At 35.7% G+C, this 23,409-nt stretch overlaps 1 protein-coding gene across 1 annotated transcript in view; it reads right to left on the reverse strand.

The window, feature by feature from the left end:
- LOC109091613 (VPS10 domain-containing receptor SorCS1-like) overlaps window positions 1-23,409 on the reverse strand; it is a 159,669-nt gene that overhangs the window by 15,883 nt on the left and 120,377 nt on the right. The window contains 10 exon segments of the mRNA XM_042716094.1: window positions 3,560-3,746; window positions 5,308-5,482; window positions 5,785-5,898; window positions 9,752-9,765; window positions 11,759-11,834; window positions 14,541-14,648; window positions 14,926-15,017; window positions 17,211-17,287; window positions 20,042-20,144; window positions 22,135-22,281. Of these exon segments, the coding sequence (XP_042572028.1) occupies window positions 3,560-3,746; window positions 5,308-5,482; window positions 5,785-5,898; window positions 9,752-9,765; window positions 11,759-11,834; window positions 14,541-14,648; window positions 14,926-15,017; window positions 17,211-17,287; window positions 20,042-20,144; window positions 22,135-22,281 (1,093 nt within the window).

A 23,409-nucleotide genomic window follows, 5' to 3' on the forward strand; every position in this document is an offset into this window, starting at 1 on the left:
GCAGCTGCTAGAATCCTTACCAGGTCGAGAAAAATATAATCATATTAGCCCCCATTTTTACATTCTCTGCACTGGCTGCCTATTAAGTTCCATATCAGTTATAAAATATTTCTACTTACTTTTAAGGCCCTAAATGGTTTAGCTTCTGCATTACCTAACTAGTCTTCTATCACGCTACAATCTAATCCACTCCCTAAGATCACAGAACCTGGACTCTTGGTAGTTCTAGGATAGCAGACACATTCTCTCTGTTCAATCTAGAATTAAAGACACATCTCTTTAGCCAAGCATTCACATAATGTATCTCATAACCTTGTCAGTTACGTACATCTGATCAAATGCACATTTTCATTCTTTTGCTTGGGTTAAACACCAAACTACCACTCACATTTCACTGCTGGTTATATATTCTCTATATAATCGTGTATGTGATGAATAAAATCTTGAATCTTGAAACACATCATTTCATTGCTTAGTTGGAACAGCAACTACGCTATTTTTTTCTCTATTATTACCTTCTCTGTTTCTGCCACACATTGGCATCCCGTGGTAAACTAGGAATTACACAAGCTTCAGTCGGGATCCAGCCCATACAAAGACCTGAGATGACTGAACACCTGAGAAGAGATGATGCCAACCCTTCAGAAGAACTCAGATGATGCCAACCCTCAGACAACATACAAAAACTACCAAATTTTGCTATAAGTTTGATCATACATATAATCATTGCTGTTAATAGGTGTTCATCGTCTGGTTTCATTACATGACATTAACTAACTGCTTGATTTTTACCATAAATTTCTGCCATATGGACATCAACTTGAGATAAGCTATTACTAAACATAATGTACAAACTTTAATTTTCTGTAAAAAGCTGCTTTGCAACGATTTGCATCATGAAAAAAACCTACACAAATATTATGTATAATAATTATAAATTATATATATATATTGAATTTGATGTTCTGAATTTCCTCTTCATCTTGAAAACTTGAAGATGTATGTTTTTAAACACTGGATATTTCCTGTCTTGATTTCAGAACCAAAAAAAAAAAAAGAAAAAGAAAAAAAATGCTGTTTGAAAATACGTCTATAAAACTATAAAAATATTCAGTTCTGCTAAAAAAAAATTCAAATGTGTTTAATTTTCAAGTTAAAAAAAATCTAATTCAGAGCTATGTTAAATACCACACAATATTCAGTTTTGTTAAATAACACTTGTCAATATAATTAAAATTGAAACAATACAAATTCAATTAGTTTTGTCAATTATAAACTCGTTACGTAACATAACATACAGGCTTTTGCATCTAAACTCTTCATCTATATTAACATTTGTTAACAGTTTATTGGTCACACAAAAACATGAGATTGATTTTCTAAAGAGTCATGTGACATTAAAGTAATGGCTTTTACGTTTTTTGAAATATATTCAAAACAGAAGCCGCAAGTGTTTAATCAATCTGTTATAATAAAATTTCAAAAGATTACTGTTTTTTTACTGCATTTGTTTAATCACCTCCATACAGCCCACTCACGGTTAAGCTTAAGAGAATTCCTTCACCGACAAATAAATAATAAAGAATAAAAATAAAAAAATACAAATGAAATTATTAATGATTATTCATACGACAACAGGTGGCTAAATTCGTACGAAAAGCATCCGAAAACCGACCACAACTCGTACAAATTCATGATGATTTTTGCCAAATCGTATGCATGTTTGACGAGTGCACAATTCGTATGAATTTGTACTAAATGTCCTACACCTAACCCCGCCCCTAAACCTAAACCGACCACCGACACTGGGGTTTTTTAGACAAATCATATTCAAATCGTACGATGTGAGGTCGTACAAAATTCGTACAAATAGCCCAACCTTGGTAAAATAGATGTGAGGTAGCGTGGATATATTATCATAGAATTATATTGAGAAAATGATGGTGGAATGTGGTTCTATTTTGGACCAAAAAAAGAACAGCCTTAACAATTATAGCACAAACTCCATATGTGATATGTTTGATACTTCTCCTAGCAACAAAGCCATCTGCATGTGAATTTCAGTTCCTGCTCCAGAGGCCCTATTTGCTTTGCCTGGCACGACAGGATTGACAGATTGGAAGCGTTCCTTCCTGAATGTAGCAGGGGGTGGCAAGTTCACTGAGTAGGTGGACATGAGAAAAAGGGCAAACATTTGAATCAAAATGCTTAGTTAATCTCTGTTAGATGCTGCTATTTGATGAGCTTCCTCTAGCAGGAACACAGACTACAACCACACAAAAAAAGCTACAAAAACTCAGGCCATCTGCTTGTAGAGTGTGTTAAAATAATGTCTTTCAACATCACTGCAACATAAGCGGATAGAGTTGTCTGCTCAAAAGTCTGTAAAATATTGGCATTAAGTCTAATCCATATTTTGGCCAAGAACCACCAACGCAGAAAGGAATAGGCCATTTGACCAACATGTGAAATGACCAACCACACTTTTTTTTTCTTTAAAACATTAAGGGGCAAGTGCATCTTGAAATCAATGCTTTTTAATGACCTCTCAGTCTGTAGAAGTAGCATGAAGTAAATTCAATAATTGGCATTAACTATATATTAAACAACAATATTAAAAAAGCAAAAAATGTGGTAAATTTTTATGCTACTCATAATATATGCTGCACTTTGTCCTAAGAAGTCTCAGTAGTTCTAACTACAGCTTAACAGTAAACATAACTTATACGATGTTATTCACTTAAAATAATAGTTCATTAGAGTAATTTGTTTGGAAATCTGTTGTATTATACTGTTCACGATGTATGGTTTTAATTTACTTATTTGTTTCATTGTGCTGTATATTTATGAGTCACTAAATAGAACTGACTCATACGATTCAATCATTAGGGAATCGGACTAATGTCGGCATGCTGTGTGTTTTTCTGCCATAAAGAATCGAGAGAATTAGAATCAAATATTCCAAATAAGTTGAGTAATAAGATTCCAAAACTTCCCTGAATTATTTTTTAAAACATATTTTTTATAAAATACTACTCCTAATGTGCATTACTTACAGTCATATGAAGTCTCAAAAGTTTTATGAGCAACATAAGAGTAAAATGTAAACTGTTTGTGTTCGATTCACCTAAAAGAACTGTTCAAAAGAGTCATTTGTTTGGAAATTGATTGGACAACACTGTTTGTGCTGTATGGTTTTAATTGACTAAAAATAACTGATTCATAAATGTAAAAGTTACATTAAATAAAGTTTAGCAGTGCTGGATGATATTTTGGCTCCTGAGGACCTTCATCATAAGTTACTGTCGGCAATAACTAAGAGGGATGATTCCAATCTCGTGGTCCAGTTAGAGGCTATAAGCTTGAAATCTAGACTGCTTAATGTGGAGGGCAATACGACCAAGGCAAAATTAGATTCTTCTGGTCAATAAAGCATAAATGAGTTCAGAGTGCTCAGACCCAGTGGGTCTTTAAAATACATTAAGGATATGAAATCAGAATATGATGTGGCTGTCTGTATTGTGCATATTGTTATTTGCCCTCCCACGTCTTGGCTTACATGTAATGTGTAGAAACAGGAGCACCGTTTCAGTGCCCAGACTGTTCTCCGCCGTGGCTGACACTCGGTAGATCCCCACGTTCTTGTAGATGTGTTTAATCCCATCCTCGATAGAGCTCACGTTGGAGTAGGTGAAAGCGTTTCCGTCGCCGAAATCCACCGTTATGCTGGTTTTCGATCCATCACCCTGGGAAAAAAAGGGTAACAACATCATTGAACCTAGCTAAAAAACACAACCTGGCTGCTGAACAAATGTTAAAAAACACAACCTGGCTGCTGAACAAATGTTCTTTACTCAGATAACTTTCTGTTATATCTGAGAATTTTCTCCTTTTTTAGGCAGAAAGAATTTTAGGTATTAATAAACAGCCAATATGCTAGTAAAATGCATACTAATACACAACTTGAAAATAGTGAGATTGAGCTCACTAAAAAAATATAAATAAAAAGAAAAGTGTTATGGAGTTGTTTGTTTGTGAATGACTACACTGGACACAATAGCCGGGTTTCCATCTCAAATGCGAATTTAACTGTGTGCAAAAAACTTAATATAGCATGTAAAAAATAAAATAACGCATAAAATTGAATAACCACCATTTCCATTCAATGAGTAAGAGATAACAAAATCGCTACTTCCTGACAAACTGGCACCAAATATTACAAAGAGTAGGAGAAACCACACTGAATATAATAATTTTCATATAAATAGTGCACTTGCATCTCAGAGCAAAAAGCAGAAACACAATAAATGTGGTCATTGCGAGATTTCTTTTTATTCTGGAAGTGAACTTGTCTTTGTATGTGTTTATTGTAAGTATTAATAAAACAGCCAATATGCATATTAAAATGCATCCTAATACGCAACTTGTCAATAAGTGGAAATTTGGTTTGTGTAAAAACAAAGCATTACTGGAGTTGTTTGTTTGTAAATGACTACATTGGTTGCACATGGTTTCCATCTAAAGTTGCGTAATTTAACTTGTGCGCAAAATTGCAATATCGCGATAAAAACATTTTGCGAATAAGCACCATTTCCATTCAACAAGTCAGAGAGAACAAAATCACACTTCCCTGACAAACTGGCACTCCAATATCACTTAATAAAGTAGAAGAAGCTACTATTTCTTATAATACCTCTTTCTATATATAATAAATTACTTTGGCGGTCATTGCTTTCTAGAGGTGGGATGCCCGCTGTTTCTGGGAGGCAATTATGCAGAAATACTTTGAAGACAAACCATGCTCGGCATTTGGAGAATAACCATAACAACATTTCAGATACTTTTGCAAAAAGATCTGTCCACTGGTTATTCACAGGTTATGCTGTCCCATCGCAGTAAAGTCAAATGACTTTTTTTTTGATGTGCATGGAGGAAATCTTGTATTCGCTAAAATGCCTTTCCATCTTCCCCATTATTCAGCGATTAACCCTTTTTCGCAGACAAATCAAAACCACCTCAAGTGACCGTAAAACGCTTTTGCAAATTATTAAGGGATTTTTTTTTTCTAAATTTACATTTCCATCCCTCATTTCTCTGATGCGATATACTTCAAAAAATGTGCATAAAATGGGATGTTGGAAACATAGCTAATGACTGTTAGTTTTCATAAGCAGTCACGGAAAGATGTGTTGCTATTATTTTTGTGTTGTTTTATCTGCTCAGAATGCAAACTCACATTCCCTGAAAGACAATGGATGATTTTTGTCATTATATAAGCAGTGCAGGAAACACTGAATCTTTCTATACCTCCTCCAGGAAGACAAGGAAGGTGACGTTGCTGGAATCTTTCTATACCTCCTCCAGGAAGACAAGGATTACTAAGTGGAGGCCGCGAGGGGCCTGGCTAGGGCATAGCTGCCTACGAGCCGTGAACTGCTCCATCACCCCTCCGGTGCAGTTATTAGACACCACCTTTCTGTACCTGCACACACACAGATGCATTATATCACCACAGGTGTGGTTTTTTTAGACAACATTTTTGTGTATGTGCACACACACAGACGCATGACATTCATTCAAATGACTAGCCTGCTTATCTGCAACAGTGAAAACACATACTGTACAACCTGCTTAGCTGTAACAGGGAAAAGACGCACAACATTTTAAATGAGTCATACATTAAAATCATTTGAGAATACACATACAAGTTTACTTAGCTTTCTAAATGAGAACATTGAATAATCACTTTAAATAGAGAGATGCATGCGTCACGTGAGACCTCACCCAGTGCTGTTGAGGAACGTGTGTTCTGTAGTACAGGTCCGAGACATGGAGGAGGGGAGGAACCAGAATGCCGGAGTACATTTCCCATCAGCCCTTCTCTCGAAGCCATAATCACTGTTAAAAAACAAAACAAAACAAAACAAACAAACCAAAAAAAAAAGAAAAAACCGGTGAGAACAGACATGAGTTCTCTACTCTTTGACTTTGTGTTAAGTCATTTAACACAGTCATCAAACCATATCTCACACTGCTAAGTTAGAATCCCATTGGTCTGAAAAAAGGCCTTTCTTTTAAAATAAATAAATAAAATAAAAAATATTTTCTCAAAATTGTAAAATTAATATTAAATTACATTTACAAGAGAATACAATTTAAAGTTTCCTGCTTCCAAAATTTCCTGCTTAATTTAGTGTTTATTGCCATTTCTTTGAAATAATTTGTGTGAAAATAAACTACTTGATTTCTGAGTTTTAAAATAAACCCTACACAATTTTCTCTTTTTTTTCAGTTCATGTTTTGTCGTAACAAACACTGATATTTGTCATCTGTAAAATATTTTACATTGAGAAAGTTTCATTATATTGAAGTAATTATTATTATTATTATTATAATTATTAGTATAATTAAAGCCTTAGAATTGAAGTCAAAATGCTCCAATCTTACTCTCTATGATTACCATGAATAATTCTCACTTTTAAATGGAAATAATTATAGCACAATCATGAAATAAGTATTTAAAGCTAAAGTCTATGTGCCACTCAGATTAAAGTGTATAGTATATATTAAATCTATTTGTAGAAAAAGTTATAGTTTCTGATAAATTTTTTTTTTTTTTATTTTTTTTGTTTTTTTATTTTTTTAGTTAGAAAGTGTCTTTAACTAGTATTTCATATAACATTTAATTCTAACTATTTATAAAATTGTGCTAGCAGCCAGCAGTTAAAGTAAGAAGCATCTCTCTCTTCATGTTAACAATTAACAATAACCCAGAGAAAGACATATCTTTTGTATTTAAATGCATGAAAAAATCTTTGTCAGCATAAAATGGCTTTGGCATCCACTTTTATATATTAATTCATTTATTTTCAGACCTAACTGTAAGACAACAGAAGCCAAAGTTTTTTTGTCCTACAATGCAACACAACACCCCAATCAAGAAAACAAATGACCCACTCCTACCATGACAAGCTACACGATTTAGCCAGCGTGTGTCCGTAAACGCACAGCGTTCACTCCTGATACACAACTTCACCATTGTTCTGTACAGCCTCGAGTGGCCTCAAATGTGGAACTTCGAACAGTGAATTAATAACTTTGATTAATTCAGGGGGAAATGAGAGAGAGGCCACAATTTACATGACGAATGAAAAGATGTAGGACTACAACTGGAGGTTTAAGCAAAAAGTGTGGGGGAGTGAATACTACAGAAGAAGGGTGGTGCAGACGGAGACAAACAGTCTACATCGCAGGAACGTGATTTTCAGTAAAACATGTATGTTTCCATTTAGCTGTCTTCACACGCTGACTATTTCCACATAACAAAGATCTTTTTTAAGCAACTTACTGCAACTCTTGGTGAAAAATGATGATCTTGTGAGGAATCCACGGCTTCAATCCGAAAATTTCATTGCTCAAAAGTTGCTTTTTTTTTCTTTTTTTTTTTTTTTACAGCTAGAGAAAATTAATGAGTTGCATAGGTCTTCAACTTTGGCACAGAATTTCAATCAAAATTTTCTTTGAGGACAATTGGTGCATGCACTAAAAATTTGGGGCTCGATTTTTTATAACATTTTTAAAAGAAGTCTCTCTTATGTTCACCATTGCATTTATTTGATCAAACATACAGAGACAAAAAACTACTATTAATACAATTTAAATTAAGTGTTTTTTGAAAAATATATTTAAAATGTACTTATTCCAGCCATGATCCTTTCATTTGCTGTTTGTAACGGAAATCTTTAATGAATAGAAAGTAAAATGTAAAAGTAAAAACATTTATTTTAAATTAAATTATTACATTATAAATGTCTTTACTGTCACTTTTAATCAATTATATATATATATATATATATATATATATATATATATATATATATATATATATATATATATATATTTTTTTTTTTTTCTTACTGGCAAGTCAAGAAAAGTCTTTAACTAGACATTTTGGTCATTATATGTTTTGTAGTTTTATTATTTATTTGTTTAGTATTTTTTTTGTGTTTTTTTTTTTTTATAAAAATTACATAGTAGCCAGCAGTGTTAGCATCTCTCTTTCATGTTAACATTTAACAAATAACCCAGAGAGAGAGAGAGAGAGAGAGAGAGAGAGATGGAGAGAGATGAGAGGGAGGGGTGTAGGGGTTTGTGGAGGGGGGGGCCGGAGAGGTGCGGGGTTAGAATTTGAGGGGTGTGAGGGAGGGCTCCCGTGTCATTTCGACGGGATAGCGGAGAGGAAGAGAGATGAGAGAGCGGATGGAGAGGAGATGGAGACGATGAGGATGAGATAGAGAATTGTATTCAAATGCATGAAAATCTTTGTCAGCATAAAAATACTTCCAAAAATAATTTTGACATCTAAATTTTTTATTTATCCATTTATTTTTAGACAAACCCATTAGACAATACAAGCCAAAGTTGTTTGTCCTACAATGCAACTAAACACCTTAATCAAGAAAACAAATGACACTAATTATTATGACAAGCTACACAGATGTAGGCAGCTTCTGTTGGTAAACGCACAGCGTTTCACTCCCTGATTAACAACTTTCACACTTTGTTCCATACAGCCTCAAGGGGACTGCAAATTTGGGACTTTCCAGAACAGTGACATTAATAACTTTGATTATTCAGGGGAAAATAAGGAGAGAGGCCATATTTACATGATGAGAAAAGAGTGTTAGGAATATAAATGGAGGGTTTAAGCCACAAAGCGTGGGGCATGAAATACTACAGAAGAGAGGGTAGTGACAGACGGAGAGAACAGTGCTATTGAGGAGCTGTGATGTTCAAGAAGTAACACGTCTGTTTCTATTTAGGGGAAGTCGTGACATAGTGGTTAGAGAGTTTGACTCCTAACCTTGAGGTTGTGGGTCGAAGCCCCGGGCCGGCAATACCGACGACTGAGGTGTGCCCTTGAGCAGCATCACCGGAACCGCCCAAAATGCCCCCTGGAGCCACAGCAATGAATGGCTGCCCACTTGATCCAGGGGTGGTGGTTAACGGTGTGTTTGTGTACAGGTGTGCACTTTGGATGGGTTAAATGCAGAGCAATGAATTCTGAGTATGGATCACAGATACCTGGCTGTATGTCAAAGTAAAATAAATTTGCACTTTCACGTTCATTAGTGTATTCACACATTTTAATAATTTACACTTAGCAATATTACTCTTTTTAAGAGAACTACTGAAACTCTGATCAAATAAATAATAAGATGCTTTGATGACCAGGAAGAAACTTCTTCAAAAAACATTAAAACATAGTTCATGGTCTTCAAACTTTGACCTGTACTGGCTGTATATATATACCTAAGAAGAAAATTTCATTTAATTCAAGTGAAAAAAAAAAAAAAAAAAAAAAAGAAATGGGTATATCAGGTCATATTTCATATAAGTAGGATACTATCTATCAGTAGTTATTCTCAATTTGCTGAGAGACAAATGTATGACATCCATTAAAATTAAAATTAAATTAAGCTCAAATTAAATTAAATTAATGTAAATTAAATTAAATTAAATTAAATTAAATTAGAATTAAATTAAATTAAATTTTACTAACATTGCAACACTGATAACACTGGTATGACATTATTATTATATAATTCATTATTAATCAGATAATAAAAAAAAAAAGCTACTTTGTTGTGGCTTTCCATGCCTGACATATCACAGTGTTAGAGTAGTCTGTAGTTTTTTACAATAGAGTTTGAATCTTTTGAAGAAAGGAACTAAAATGTTGTTTGCTTACCACTCAAAGTCCCACTTCCAGTGCAGTCAGGCTACATGCGGATGCTCATCGTAGACAGAGTAGGTTTTTACCCATAACACACCTGCTGCTATGGGGCTTTAGCTTTGGGTTAGACTCTTTGAGCTCCTGAGGAGACGGTTACACCCTATAAGGGGGATTTCAACATAAATACTGATGTATGCATACACACACACACACACACACACACACCCACACACACAAATATTTTCTACGAGTAAAGTTGGCGCTATGGTGTTTGCGTTTTCAGGTTTATTTTTTGTTCTCGCATGAATAATTCATAACAATGAAGCATGTGTGCATCACCCTGAATTTACAGAAAAATAAGAGACTGGAAAGAAGATGAGAGAAAACAGGAAAGAGAGAGAAAGAAAGAAAAAGTTTCTACTCATTGTTCTTGGTTGTTCTATATTTCATATCTAACATCCGAATTCTGTGGGGTTCATTTTGTCAAAGATTTCAGGCTTCTAGGCCTCTCACAATAATTTTTTTTTTTTTTTTTTTTTCACCGAATGGCTTGATCTCATCAGCACAATACTGTAGTCTACAGCCCAAAAGCTGAGTTTTAACCATCCAAACTTTGATATCATTCTGTCTTCACCAATCGAGCTGGGTTGTTGTTCTTCAAGTCCGCTTCAGCTTCTCAGAGTTTGTCAAGCAGAAATAGAAAAGTACTACAATGCTTCAGGTTAAAGTAGGACAGTCTACTGCCATGTCGCTTACAACTAATAAACGCATATCTATTTAACTCCTCCTGTGAGAGGACACTTGGCTTCTGGCTTGACTTCACAGGATATATATTATTCTGTTCAAGCATAGTTCTTGAGCAGCAGACCCTGGGAAAGAATGTCAGGGCCGGTTAGAAAGGAATCTTGTAAATTTCGAAAAACAGAAAGCCAATGCAGAACACTCTTTAGTGCAATCTAAAGTATCAGGCATCACTCGAGAGTTTATTTTGCTGGATAGACCAGACAAAGCAGAAAGGTATCTGATCAAGACTATACTGGCCTCTTTTAATTTTGGCTACTTGAGATGCAGTATAGAAGCTAGAGTTGAGGACAGTAAATGGCATTAAGATGGGGAGATTTTATTTACAGAGGCCGCGTAAGGAATGTCATGCGGTAAGGCCACAAGAGGGGAACTTAGGAAGCCAATTTAATTTCAAACTTTTTAATCAAGCTAAAGCAATATCGGTTACGCATATAACCATCATTCCCTTATGGAGGGAACAGAGATGTTATGTCGTGACGACATTAGGGGATTCACTTGGGAGAGAGACCGGGGAGCCAGAGAGACCGGGAAGGGTAGCAGCAGAGGGTGCCTCTGCTTTTCAGAAAAGAGGGAGATGCGCAGAATGATGCCATGCTCATTCGCCCACAACAGGTGCATGAGTCATCCACGAATGCAACTTCAAGCATGTTAAGATTCCCTGCAGGACACTGAAGACAACGATTTTTATCCGTCCCCTCAGAAGACACAGGTAACAATCACAACCAAGAGGACACGGACGAAGCGGCATCTTTAAAAGATCTTGAGCCGTCCGTGATTTGCTCTCTTAGGAAATTTTGTCCAGGGGAATCGCTGTAGACAGGGACACTGTTGTTTGCACTGTGTCGCCAACCAGAACAGATTCCAGCTTACGATAAAATGGGCTTTGTGGAGATCATAAAGGTTCATCCACTTGGTTCAAGCAAAAATCTGAATGAGTGGATGTACCACACTCTGCTTTATCCCCATATGCAACGGGGAGTGGCGCTAGGTATGCAAACTCCACTAGCCAAATTTCATAATTGGTGTTTTCTCTTAAAGTCAGAGATAATTGGGGCTCCTAAGTGAAGCCCCCAATGTCATCACAACATAACGTCGAAGTGACTGATAGATAGGGAACTTTGTTTGTTTTTTGTTCTGGCGGTGACAGAGACAGATTACGCAGTTTTGTAATCTTAAAATTCTATATTAATTTCAAACAGGAAAAACAAGTTTTTAGACCCTTCTGTTAAAGATAGACCTGAAGTCTATCTTTACCAGCTGCCATTCTGAGCGGTGACTGACATGACCGAAGATCCTGCAAACAAAGGCACAACATCAGCCACTTTGTGTCTGGCGAGCAGTGGCATATCCAGAGCGCAGTGACTCTAATGATTAGAAAGATTTAGAGCGGACAGGGAAAGGAAATGCTTAGCAATGCTATCCAAGTCAAAGCCCATCAGTGGAAACCTGCGTCAAACTGTCAACAAAAAGTCTGAAACTCACATTGAGAAAGTCTGGCACTCAAGAACAGTGTGACACTTTTAGGGCCTGTCAGAAAGACGGCAGAAAGTATCTAGGAATATGCTACAAAGGAAAACTTCATGAAATACTTCTCAAAATAATCCAGCCGTATTGGATTCAGGATGATGTAAAATCAGAACTGACATGATGGTTTTATTGATTCCTCTTTTTAAAAAGGTGCTTCATTATTAGAAGATCTAAAAAATAAATAACTTGGTTTCTCATTAATTGCTTTATTTTTATCACCAAGCATCATCAAGCAAAGCACTGAGCATTTTATACTCACTTTTTTTTTTCATAATTACCATTTATTCTTATGAAAGTAAAACATGTACTTGTGACAGAGCTTAAAATAAGAAATAGTCTCACTGTGACAGTTATGAAAAATAAAGTAGAAACTGTGAGATTTAATCAAAGTCAAAGATATAAAGTTGCAATTATGAGATACAAACTCACAATTGTTTACAATGAAGTATAAAAATGATGAGTTATTGTAGTTATAAAATATAATTTTATTATGAAGTATAAATTAATGTGCATATACTTTATTTGGTTTCATAAAAGCAGCCATCCATCCATAATGCATTATTATCTTAATATCCACTTACTAGCCACTTTATTAGATGGACCTGTTCAACTGCTTCTTAACACAAATATCTAATCAGTCAATCACATGGCAACAATAAACATGGTCAAGGTGCTCTGAAGTTCAAACCGAGCATCGGAATGGGGAAAAAAGGTGATTTAAGCGAGTTTGAACGTGGCATGGTAGCTGGTCCCAGCTGGGCTGGTCTTTCAGAAACTGCTGATCTACTGGGATTTTCATGCACAACCATCTGTAGGGTTCACAGAGAAGGGTCAGGAAAAGAGAAAACATCCAGTGAGCAGCAGTTCTGTGGGTGAAAGTGGCTTGTTTATGTCAGAGGAGATGGTCAGACCGGTTTGAGCTGAAACAGTAACTCAAAGAGCCACTTGTTAAAACCCATGTACTGTATGCAGAAGAACATCTATGAACGCATATCGAATCTCGAAGCAGATGGGCTACAGCGGCCGAAGACCACACCAGGTGCCACTGCTGTCAGCTAAGAACAGGAAACCTGAGGCTACAAATCACATCCTTTTCACGCAAATTTACAGAGTTTCGATTAATAAAGCATAATTTTCCCACAATTACTTGAAGAATATTATGTTATGACTTCAAAACAATTTTAATATGCTGGGAGATTTGAAAACTGATGCTTTTGAATGTTAGCATCACACATATCCAGCTTCATATCTGTGGGTTTTCATAGACGGTATAGGTTTGTTCAGTAGCTCATGGAGTACAGAGACGTACTTGAGAGGTGAGGAGCTCTGGTTTGAATCCCGTGTAACTACAGTTCGACAAAACAGTTCAAATCTGCATAAGGAAGTTCAAATGTCACGGTTGCATCAACAAATGCGTTTTTATATCAGTTTTGCATTTGTTAACACTATCGGGTAGGTTTAGGGTTGGGTTTGGTGTAGGGCATATTTCCAACATGACAAAGCATTAACTTTTAGTGACAGTCCCCAATTATTTGAATTTTGAACCGCAGCAATATGTACCTGAAGCAACGTAATGAAAATACAGCAATACGTACCTATATCAACATCATAAAAATGTGCCAGTGTTGAACCCATGTTATAGCACCACTCAGTGACATTTATCTTTGAAACTGCAGGGAAACATGTTGCAGAAAAGTACCCAGAGGTACGTATTTTATGAGACCAGGATGAAAATTGGACAACAGAAGATTAGAAAATGGTTCCCTGGTCTGATGAGTCTCAATTTCTGCTGCAGCATTCAGATGGTAGGGTCAGAATTTGGCATGAACAACATGAAAACATGGATTCATGGATCCTGCTGGTGGTGTAATGATGTCAGGGATATTTTCTTGGCACACTTTGGGACCCTAAGAACCAATTGCTCATAGTTTAAACACCACAGCCTAAGTATTGTTGCTGACCATGTCCATTGCTTTATGACCACAGTGTGTGATCTTGTGATGGCTACCTCCAGCAGGATAATGTGCCATGGCACAAATCATCTCAAACTGGTTTCTTAAACATGTCAATGTGTCACCAGATCTCAATCCAATAGAGCATGTTTGGGATGTGGTGGAACGGGAGATTCTCATCATGGATGTGCAGCTGCGTGATGCTATCATGTTAATGGACCAAAATCTCTAAAGATTGTTTCCAGCACATCAATCTATGCCACAAAGAATTAAAGCAGTTCCAACCTGGTACTAGAAAGTTGTACCTAATGAAGTGGTCAGTAAGTGTATATATTCTATATATTATTTTCTAGCTAGATAAAATTGTATTATTTGTGTCTAACAAAGCTGTTCTGTCCTTTAAGGACATTCAGTTTTTTAGGGTTTACAGTGTTCATAACATAAAACATATTTCATCAAGCACCATTTTCCCATTCCAGAACAATCAAAATGTATTTCTATTGAATATTCATCATACTTACGTCATTATAAGCGTTTCCTCGCCTGGTTCGCCCAAGACGCCGTCCACGAACAGGGGCGATGAAGTGAAACTGTATTTGTTCCACACCCTCCCCTCATCAAAGCTCAACCTGCAAAGAAACCAGCAGCACACACCTGAAACTACAATACAGTGTAGAAAAGATTGCATTTCCACACACAGCTGGCAAATAATTCAGACAGGACTTTACAGCGCCTTTCCGACATTTAATCTAGATTACTAGACAAAAGTATTACACAGTCTACTGGGTTTAATGAGAATGTTCACACTCCCCGTGATTGTGTGAGTCAGCTCGGTGCGATTGCATTGACTCATCTCTTTCCGAACATAAGCATGGCATATTAGTAATGATATTGCCACAGGATTACCTGAGGTGCCTGATGGGAAGAGGGGTGTGTCTAATTGCCACTAAAGCTCCGCCTTGATCCAGATACAGCACACTGTACTCTTCATCAAATATCTGGAACAGACAGATATAGTTTAACGTTTAAACATTCGGAAAATATGAGCATGTGTGTTTATGTCCAACATGTCCAATATGAATAAATACATATATAAGTAAACAAATAAATGTATAAATTATGCGCTAATTTCCACTCATTTTTAAATTCCCATTATATATCAAAAGACTACATAAAATATACAACTTTGTAATATAAAAATATTATTTACCGTAGTTTTATTTTATCACAATTTAGTGAACATGGGGTACATTTTAAGTAATCTTAATACTTTCTTTGAGCAGATTATGTCATTTTTGTTATGCCTCCAGCATAATAACTTCTAAAATGAAAAACAAGGTAATTTATAAATTTGGAAATATTGTGCAATTTTTCATGCTTTTCTTTAAATTCAAATATTTTTAACAAACAAAAAAACAAGCATGTTTTATTGGGAGTATTAATTTAATTGATAATCAATTTATAGGTATTTCCAATGACTTTAATGTCATTTTTACATCATTTTAGAGGGAAAACAATAGCAATGATATTAATGATATTAATGAAAATATCAGTGATATTTTATTATATTTGTTGCTTTGTCTCATTTTAAAGCATTCTATCCTGTTTGATAAAATGATAAAAACTGGAAATTGCTAATAAAAAACTTCAAAAGACTAAAGCTGACACCCAATTGTCACCTAATGCAAAGGCTAAATTAAACCTTTTATTTCCAATCTGTGTGATTCCATCCTGTTAATCTTATTGCTGTTGTGTAATCAATTTCCTATTATTTCTTAAAGTATGTTGTGCTTATTATTAAAATACTTCCATAAATTAGAGAGAAAAGAAAAAAACTCTCAGAGAAAAAAAAAAAAAAGTACAAAAGCTCTCACTGGGGCAGTAGCTTTCCAAAAGGGTACTAAATTGCACCATTTAGGTACTAAAATTTACAATGTAGGTACTAATATGCACATTTAAGTTACTATTTTGCACTCCTTAGGGAAAAATATGTTGCAGAAGTCTACCTTTTAAAAAGGTTTGCACCAGTGACAGCTTTTGTACCTTTTCTTCTGATAGTACACGCAAGCATATGATAAGAAAAAAAATAATAAATGCCTACAAGAAATGACCCTTCCAGTCACCATTACAGAACTGCTAGTAGTTGTAAACATGTATGAAACAAGTAATTGCCTTAGAGGAAAATCCAGCCAGTTACTAGGTTGACCTACTGCAAAGTTGAACTGAAATTTGAGGCCCTCATTAGCAGTTTCCATTTGTTTGCCCCAGAGCACTAATAACTGCACTGCATGTGCTGTGAATTCTCGCTGATATGAATTCCTGTTGAGTTTAGGCCTTGGGCCTTCAAGCATTTAGCATATGCAAGTCTGTTAAAGTGGAGGAAAAACACCATCTGATTGGCTTAAGTACTTCATGGGCTAATGATTATGAGGCTAGTGTTTATGTTAGCGGGATACTGTGTGGGGTCTGTTTCGTTTACCTTTGGCTGTGAACACACTGGAAAAGTTGGATCAACCAAGCTACAAGCCACACTAGAGTCATTATAATCGAGAAATGCATCTGACCCTAGGTGCTTTGATCTACATAAATCTATAATAAATAAGGACTGCTTACTTCTGAAAAATAAATTTGCTGGTTTAGTGCCAAAAAGTTTAAAGTAAAAAAAACACATTATGTGCTTCTGCTCATATGTGTCTCAGGGCATTGTTACATATGTTGCCGTGTTATTTTCATTCATAATGTCAGATTGGGATGAATTATGACAATATTTCATATCCTTTACTCTTCTTGGGAGGGCTTTCAATTTGATTAGATGGAAGCTGGCAACCACAGGTCTGCTGTCCTTGAAATAATGCTATTTCTCAAATCCCAGTGATTGTAATTCTTACTGACAAGATATATCACATCAAACCCGTGCCCTACCAAGCATGCTTTAACTGTTGGCCACATTTCTTCTTAATTATATGAGCTCTCCGTTTTTAATTAGACAGCTGGCCCCATACAATTAAATTGCATCATCAAACATGCACCCACGGGCATCATATATGTCACTGAATTTAGTTTTCCCTGAAGGTGTCATTTGATCATCGCCTCTGAAGCGCGATACATGGATTTATCCGCTCAAAGATATGCATCAGTGCTGAAATTACTGCCCACCCCCATCTGGCTGAACACCCCACGGTCAGAGTCACCTGCCGCCACGTGTTTCCAGCGTCGGATGTGATGAACATGCTAACATTGCTGCTCGTTAACTCTGCGCCAATTGAACCTAAGGAGAGAAGAGCAGAACAATTATAGTCATGCTTATCGAAGCAGATAGAGACTTGATAACTAAAGCTATTTGAATATGAAGATTGAGTGCATTGTGCCTTTATTTGTCACAAAAGTAAAGCTTACTTCATTCCAAAAGCTGGCAAGTGCTTTATGGATTTTGTCACGATTTGTATTTCTCTTGATCGTTCACCCACAATGACTACATTTCATTATTAGTTTGTGATTACTTATGTTGATTAGATTATTTTAGAGGTTAGAAAATGCATGGTTTTGGACTGTAAAATGCAAGGGCAGCTAGAATAGCATATACTCTCTTTCACTTTTTCCCATAATGCTGTAGTTTTATGCAATTTTCTGTGACAGAATAACTCTTATGTAACTTGGTTTTGTTCCATTATGTACTGCAGGATAAATAAATAAAAAGTTTCAATGAGAAAAATTCAAATAAGGTGATGAAAATATTATTCCATGCATTTAAAGGATAGATAAATGGATGGATGGATGGATGGATGGATGGATGGATGGATGGATGGATTAACAGAAAGATGCATGGATGGACAGAACGATGCATGGATGGACAGAAAGATAGATGGATAGATCAATGGATGGACAGACAGAAAGATGGATGGATGGATTAATGGATGGATTAATGAATTGACAGAAAGTTAGATGGACAGATCATGGATGGATGGACACACAGAAAGAAGGGATGAATGGACATTATGGATGGATAGATCACTGAATGGATGGACAGAAATATGGATGGATGAATGGACAAAGAGAAATATGGATGGATGGATGGATGGATGAATTGACAGAAAGATAAATGAATGGATGGATGGACAGAAAGATAGATGGACAGATCAACAGATGGACGGACAGAAAGATGGATGGATTTTGTTCAATTATGTACTGCTGGATAAGAGAAAAAATGTTTCAAAGAGAAAAATTCAAATGATGCGATGGAAAGATAAATCCATGCATTTAAGGGATGGATGGATGGATTTATGGATGGACAGATAAAAGGATGGGCTGACAGAAACATGGTTGGATGATGAATGGATGAACAGAAAGATAGATGGACAGATCAATGGATGGACAGACAGAAAGATTGATGAATGGATGGATAGATTAACGAATGGATGGACAGAAAGATGGATGGATGAATGGAAGAGAGAAAGATGGTTGGATGGATGGATGGATGGACAGAAAGATAGAAGGACAGATCAACGGATGGATTGACAGAAAGATAAATGGATAGGTGGACAGAAAGATAGAGGGACAGATCAATGGATGGAGGACAGAAAGATTGTTGGATTTTGTTCCATTATGTACTGCAGGATAAGAGAAAATTGTTTCAAAGAGAAAATTTCAAATGATGTGATGAAAAGATAAATCCATGCATTTAAGAGATGGATGATGGATGGAATGGACAGAAAGATAGATTGACAGATCAACGAATGGATGGACAGATCAACAAATGGATGGCTTGTTTCAAAGACTGGGCTGTATAATAGATGGATGATGTAGAGGATGGATGGATGATAAAAAGATGTTTGGAAAGATGACAGAAGAGATAGATGGATACAAGTTGACTAACGATCAAATGGATGGATGGAGGATGGATGGATGGATGGAATGGGAAACACAACAAAAAATATAAAACACACAGACAAAAAATATAAACAGACAAATGGATAGATAGATAGATAGATAGATAGATAGATAGATAGATAGATAGATAGATAGATAGATAGATATAGCTTTTACAGCAGCAAATGCATCATGTGTAATGAAATCAGAGTCTGACCCTGTGAGGTAAGTAGGAGTTCTAGAAAACCTCTCTATCTAATAAACTAAGCAACTCAGGGAAGTCTGTGGCATCTCCACAACCCTTCTGCCATCAAATCAATCAACTAAACGTCAATTTAGAGCCTAATATCTAATAGTCGCTCTCCTCCTAGGATTACTTATCCAGATAGTTACAGTGCCAAGACATTTATATTTCATCTGTGTGCATCCGGAGGCAATATAGTCAGCGAGCGTCGCAGAAGACACAAGCCTGAAGGAGTAAAATGAAAAAGTCACAAGCGCTTTCAATCTTATAAAATAAACATTTGAAGCTTGAAGTGGTGGAAGAGTTAGTCGGTTGTGAAAACAGAAGATGATGGAGAGAGAATAATAAGAACGCTCTAAAGACTCTCTGCCACTAATCTCAAGAGTAGCACTTAGCATTTCCATTTGTTTATGCTAGCACAACACTAATCTTGTTTATAGTCCATATACAGATGCCTGCGCTCCACGAGCGCAAAATGAACATCTTCAACAATAACACTGTCATAAGCGCTCAAGATGAAAGAAATTTAAATATGCTTCGCTTTGGAGTTCCAGGACAAAAAAATGAACTGATGTCAGGGATTTAAGGAAGAATACAAGAACTACACACTTTAAAAAGTATTTTCTTCTTCCAGTACCTGTCATCTAGACAATTTTTCTACCTGTCTGTAACCAAAGCAAAAATTCAAATAATCCTTGAGTATTCCGTTTTATTAATATTTTTCTAAATACTGTATGTATATATTTATATTCATTTAGACAAATTTTCGTTTTTTTTTTTTTTTGCACCAGCATAAGAGGCTTTTTTTTCTTACTTCCCCTAAAATTTTGAACAATAGATCATATTATTATGTATGAATACAAATAAGATACTAATTTTGTTATCGGCATCAGTCCTTTTACCCAAACTCACCTGATGCTACTATGATTCCAGGGGCCGACTCTCTGCTGGCTATGTTTCCGGATGTGTATGGGTTTGCAGATACTTGCAGGTGGAGATGCAGGGAACAGTACGGCTAGAAGCAACACAAACAATCATCTCGATCAAGCAGGGTCTCAACATCGGTACGACCCCCAGTGTGTGGCCTCCACTAAACTGTCATTGTGATTGGGCTCGAATAAAAACCCATTAAAAAAATCCCATAACAGCAAAGGCTCGTGAGTTTTTTCCCCTTCCAACATTAATTTTGATTGGAATAACCTTTAGTGACACAATTCTCATTATAAGTCTGGAAATGCCAATGGTAAGCACATGTTGCAAGGGTTGTTTAGGGGTTTATTAAAACTTTGACATTTTCTAACAAATAGCTCTGTAATGGATGGTGAAGGCAAGGCCAACAGTGGGACCATTAATTAGTTGAGTTTATCAAAGGGTAATTATTTTTGTTTGCATTCGGGGGTGGGGGGGGGGTGTTGGGGGGCTGGTGGGTGTTTGCGGAGGCCATTCACTGGGGATGGATAATATCTCCACGGAATGAAATATACATCTTGTCATTTGAAATGACAAGCAGCACTGATTACGTAGACCTCATCCAAACACCCGTGTCTATAGGTATGTGCATTCTGTTGGCATATTACCACTTATTACTTTTATTATTATAATGGTGCTTTAAAAATTGTTTAAAATATCATCAAGCATGACCATAGAATGTTTCTTTAACAACGTTTGACTCTTTTTTTTTTTTTCTAAAATAGGCGCTCTCAAAACAAAGTTTTCATACCTTTACTAGTTTAATTTCATGTCCAACAGTGAATATCACAGGAACATTTCCAATGCATCTCAAACAGTGTTATTTAAGTACTAGCCATACATTATTGATATAGTATTTATTGATATGTGACCCTGGAGCACAAAACCAGTCTTAGCGCGGGTATATTTGTAGTAATAGCCAACAATACTTTGAATGGGTCAAAATTATCGATTTTTCATTTATGCCAAATATCATTAGGATATTAAGTTAAGATCATGTTCCATAAAGATATTTTGTAAATTTCCTACCATAAATATATCAAAACCTAATTTGTGATTGGTAATATGCATTGCTAAGTACTTAATTTATGATATTTTGTTTTTTTATTGGTATAAATATATCAAAACCTAATTTGTGATTCCAAAAATTAACGATTTTTTAATAGACCTAATTTGTGATTGGTAGTTTGAATTGTTTATTAGTTTTTTGTGGTGTTAGTGATTTTATTTTAAGATAAGAGTATATATGTAATTTAGTTTTTTATTTGTAATATATCTATATTAATTTTAACAAAATATATATTTAAAAAATGGAATTAAATGTCAGACTCATTTCTCTTGCTAAGGCTTATTTCATAGCTAAGATTTAATGTATTAAATAAAATAAAAGGTTCATACCTTTTACATGATTTAACACAATTACAGCTTGATTGGAAATGACACTCAATAAAATATGCTGTTCACAAATTTATCTTTATCCTGATTTTTCTTCTTTTTTTCCCCTTCCTCATCATATTTCACCTATGCTCTGTGTTTGATAATTTATATTTTTTGTTGTTTTTATTTTTTTTTTTATCTTCCTCATCATAAAAAAAAAAAAAAAAAACAATTGGGGCTAAATTGTTGGTTGCAATAATAAATATTAAAATGGTTTATGATAATAAATTTATATTTATCATAAATTTTCTAGACTAAAAGCCTTGGTTAAGGCTATAAAAAAGCAGAATTTGAAAAGAACCACTGAAGATTGTCATAAAAAATAACATAAAATATAGTTTTAATGTGATTATCTCATAACAAAAGAAATAAGTTGAAATCTTTTCCCTTTAATACTTTTCTTCTTTTTTTCCCCTTCCTCATCATATTTCACCTATGCTCAACATGCTCATGCTCAACATAGGTCAAAATCTACAAATCTGATAAGTTGCCATTGTGAAAGTGTACTGACCTCATAAAGCTAATTTATGAATGTCAAATTTCATACAGCTAACTTTGGACAATCCTCTGTCTTTTTGCTTTCCCACAAGTCCACTCACCAGCATGCAATGGATTCGGTTTCCTCTGAGATCAGCCGAGGGAGCCTGCAGGAGCCTCCAGTCACGGCCTTTGTTATAGGTTATGTATGTCTTCACCTCATTATTTTGCTTCTTATTAGCCAAGAACATGCCTTTTATTCCTGCCACCTAGGGACGGGAACATAAACAAAGTAAGATAATGAGGAAGAGATAAATCACTAATAATCATATCCCTAAAGTTACACCATTTGCTCCAAAAGAAAGAAAGAAAGAAAGAAAGAAAGAAAGAAAGAAAGAAAGAAACAGCCTGTAATGCATTTATTGTGTCCCTGTGGCAGCCAAGTGAACTTCTAAAAAGCTCTGTACATATAGCAGTTGCTGGTAAGATCTATCTATTGGAGTAGAATAGGAGTATGTAAGGAAATGAGAAAGTAATCCATGTCCGTCCTGAACAGAAGTGACATCTCTTCAGGGCCAGGAAGCATTAGAGAGGAGGAGAGGCAGCCCGGGATGGGCCTCGAAGGGCACTGACTATTCAATAATTGACGAATATTTCAATCTAGCCGTCGGCTGAGATTTTAGCATATGTTACATGGAGGTGGCGACCTCAATCAAGTCACCGGACTCTTCAGCCTATCCGAGGGCCAAATGTGATTTTATGGGGGTTGCTATCATCAACAGTTTAATTATTTGATCAGGAGATAGCTTGACACCTGCTGGCCTCTGTTGCAATGCGCGGCTGCATGCGCTGTTCCATCCAGAGGTGTATGAATAGAGATCTGGGGTATTCTTCAAGACACGAGCCGTCTTCACCCAAACCCTAATCGCTGGCTTCAGTCCGGTGCCTTTGTAGAGCTTTGGCAGAGCTATCAGACCAGTTTGTAGTGCTATAAATAATTGGGAACTAAAAGCACTCCAAAGCCCTGCCTGCTCTCAGATTGTAAGGTATCTTGTTGCATACAAGTATTTGGAAATACATTGATCAGAGTTAAATGCTGAAAAGGTCAATAGTACATCAGGTATAGGAAACAGTTTTGTTCAGACAGGCTGCAGAATAGTTTTTAGATTCAAATCCAGTTGTTTAGTTGTTTGTAGTCTTCACAGCACACACACACACACACACACACACACACACACACACACACACATGCACATATACAAAAACATATATATTTTTTTTTTTTATAAACCAACATGTGGTTTGAAATCTGAGTAAAATGGGATGCTTGAAAATTTGTTTCAGTGCAAACAGTCAACTCCGGATTTTTTTTAAAAAATTTTTTTATTTCTAATCAT

This window comes from Cyprinus carpio, chromosome B1, assembly GCF_018340385.1.
Source record: "Cyprinus carpio isolate SPL01 chromosome B1, ASM1834038v1, whole genome shotgun sequence".
Taxonomy (NCBI): Eukaryota; Metazoa; Chordata; class Actinopteri; order Cypriniformes; family Cyprinidae; genus Cyprinus; species Cyprinus carpio.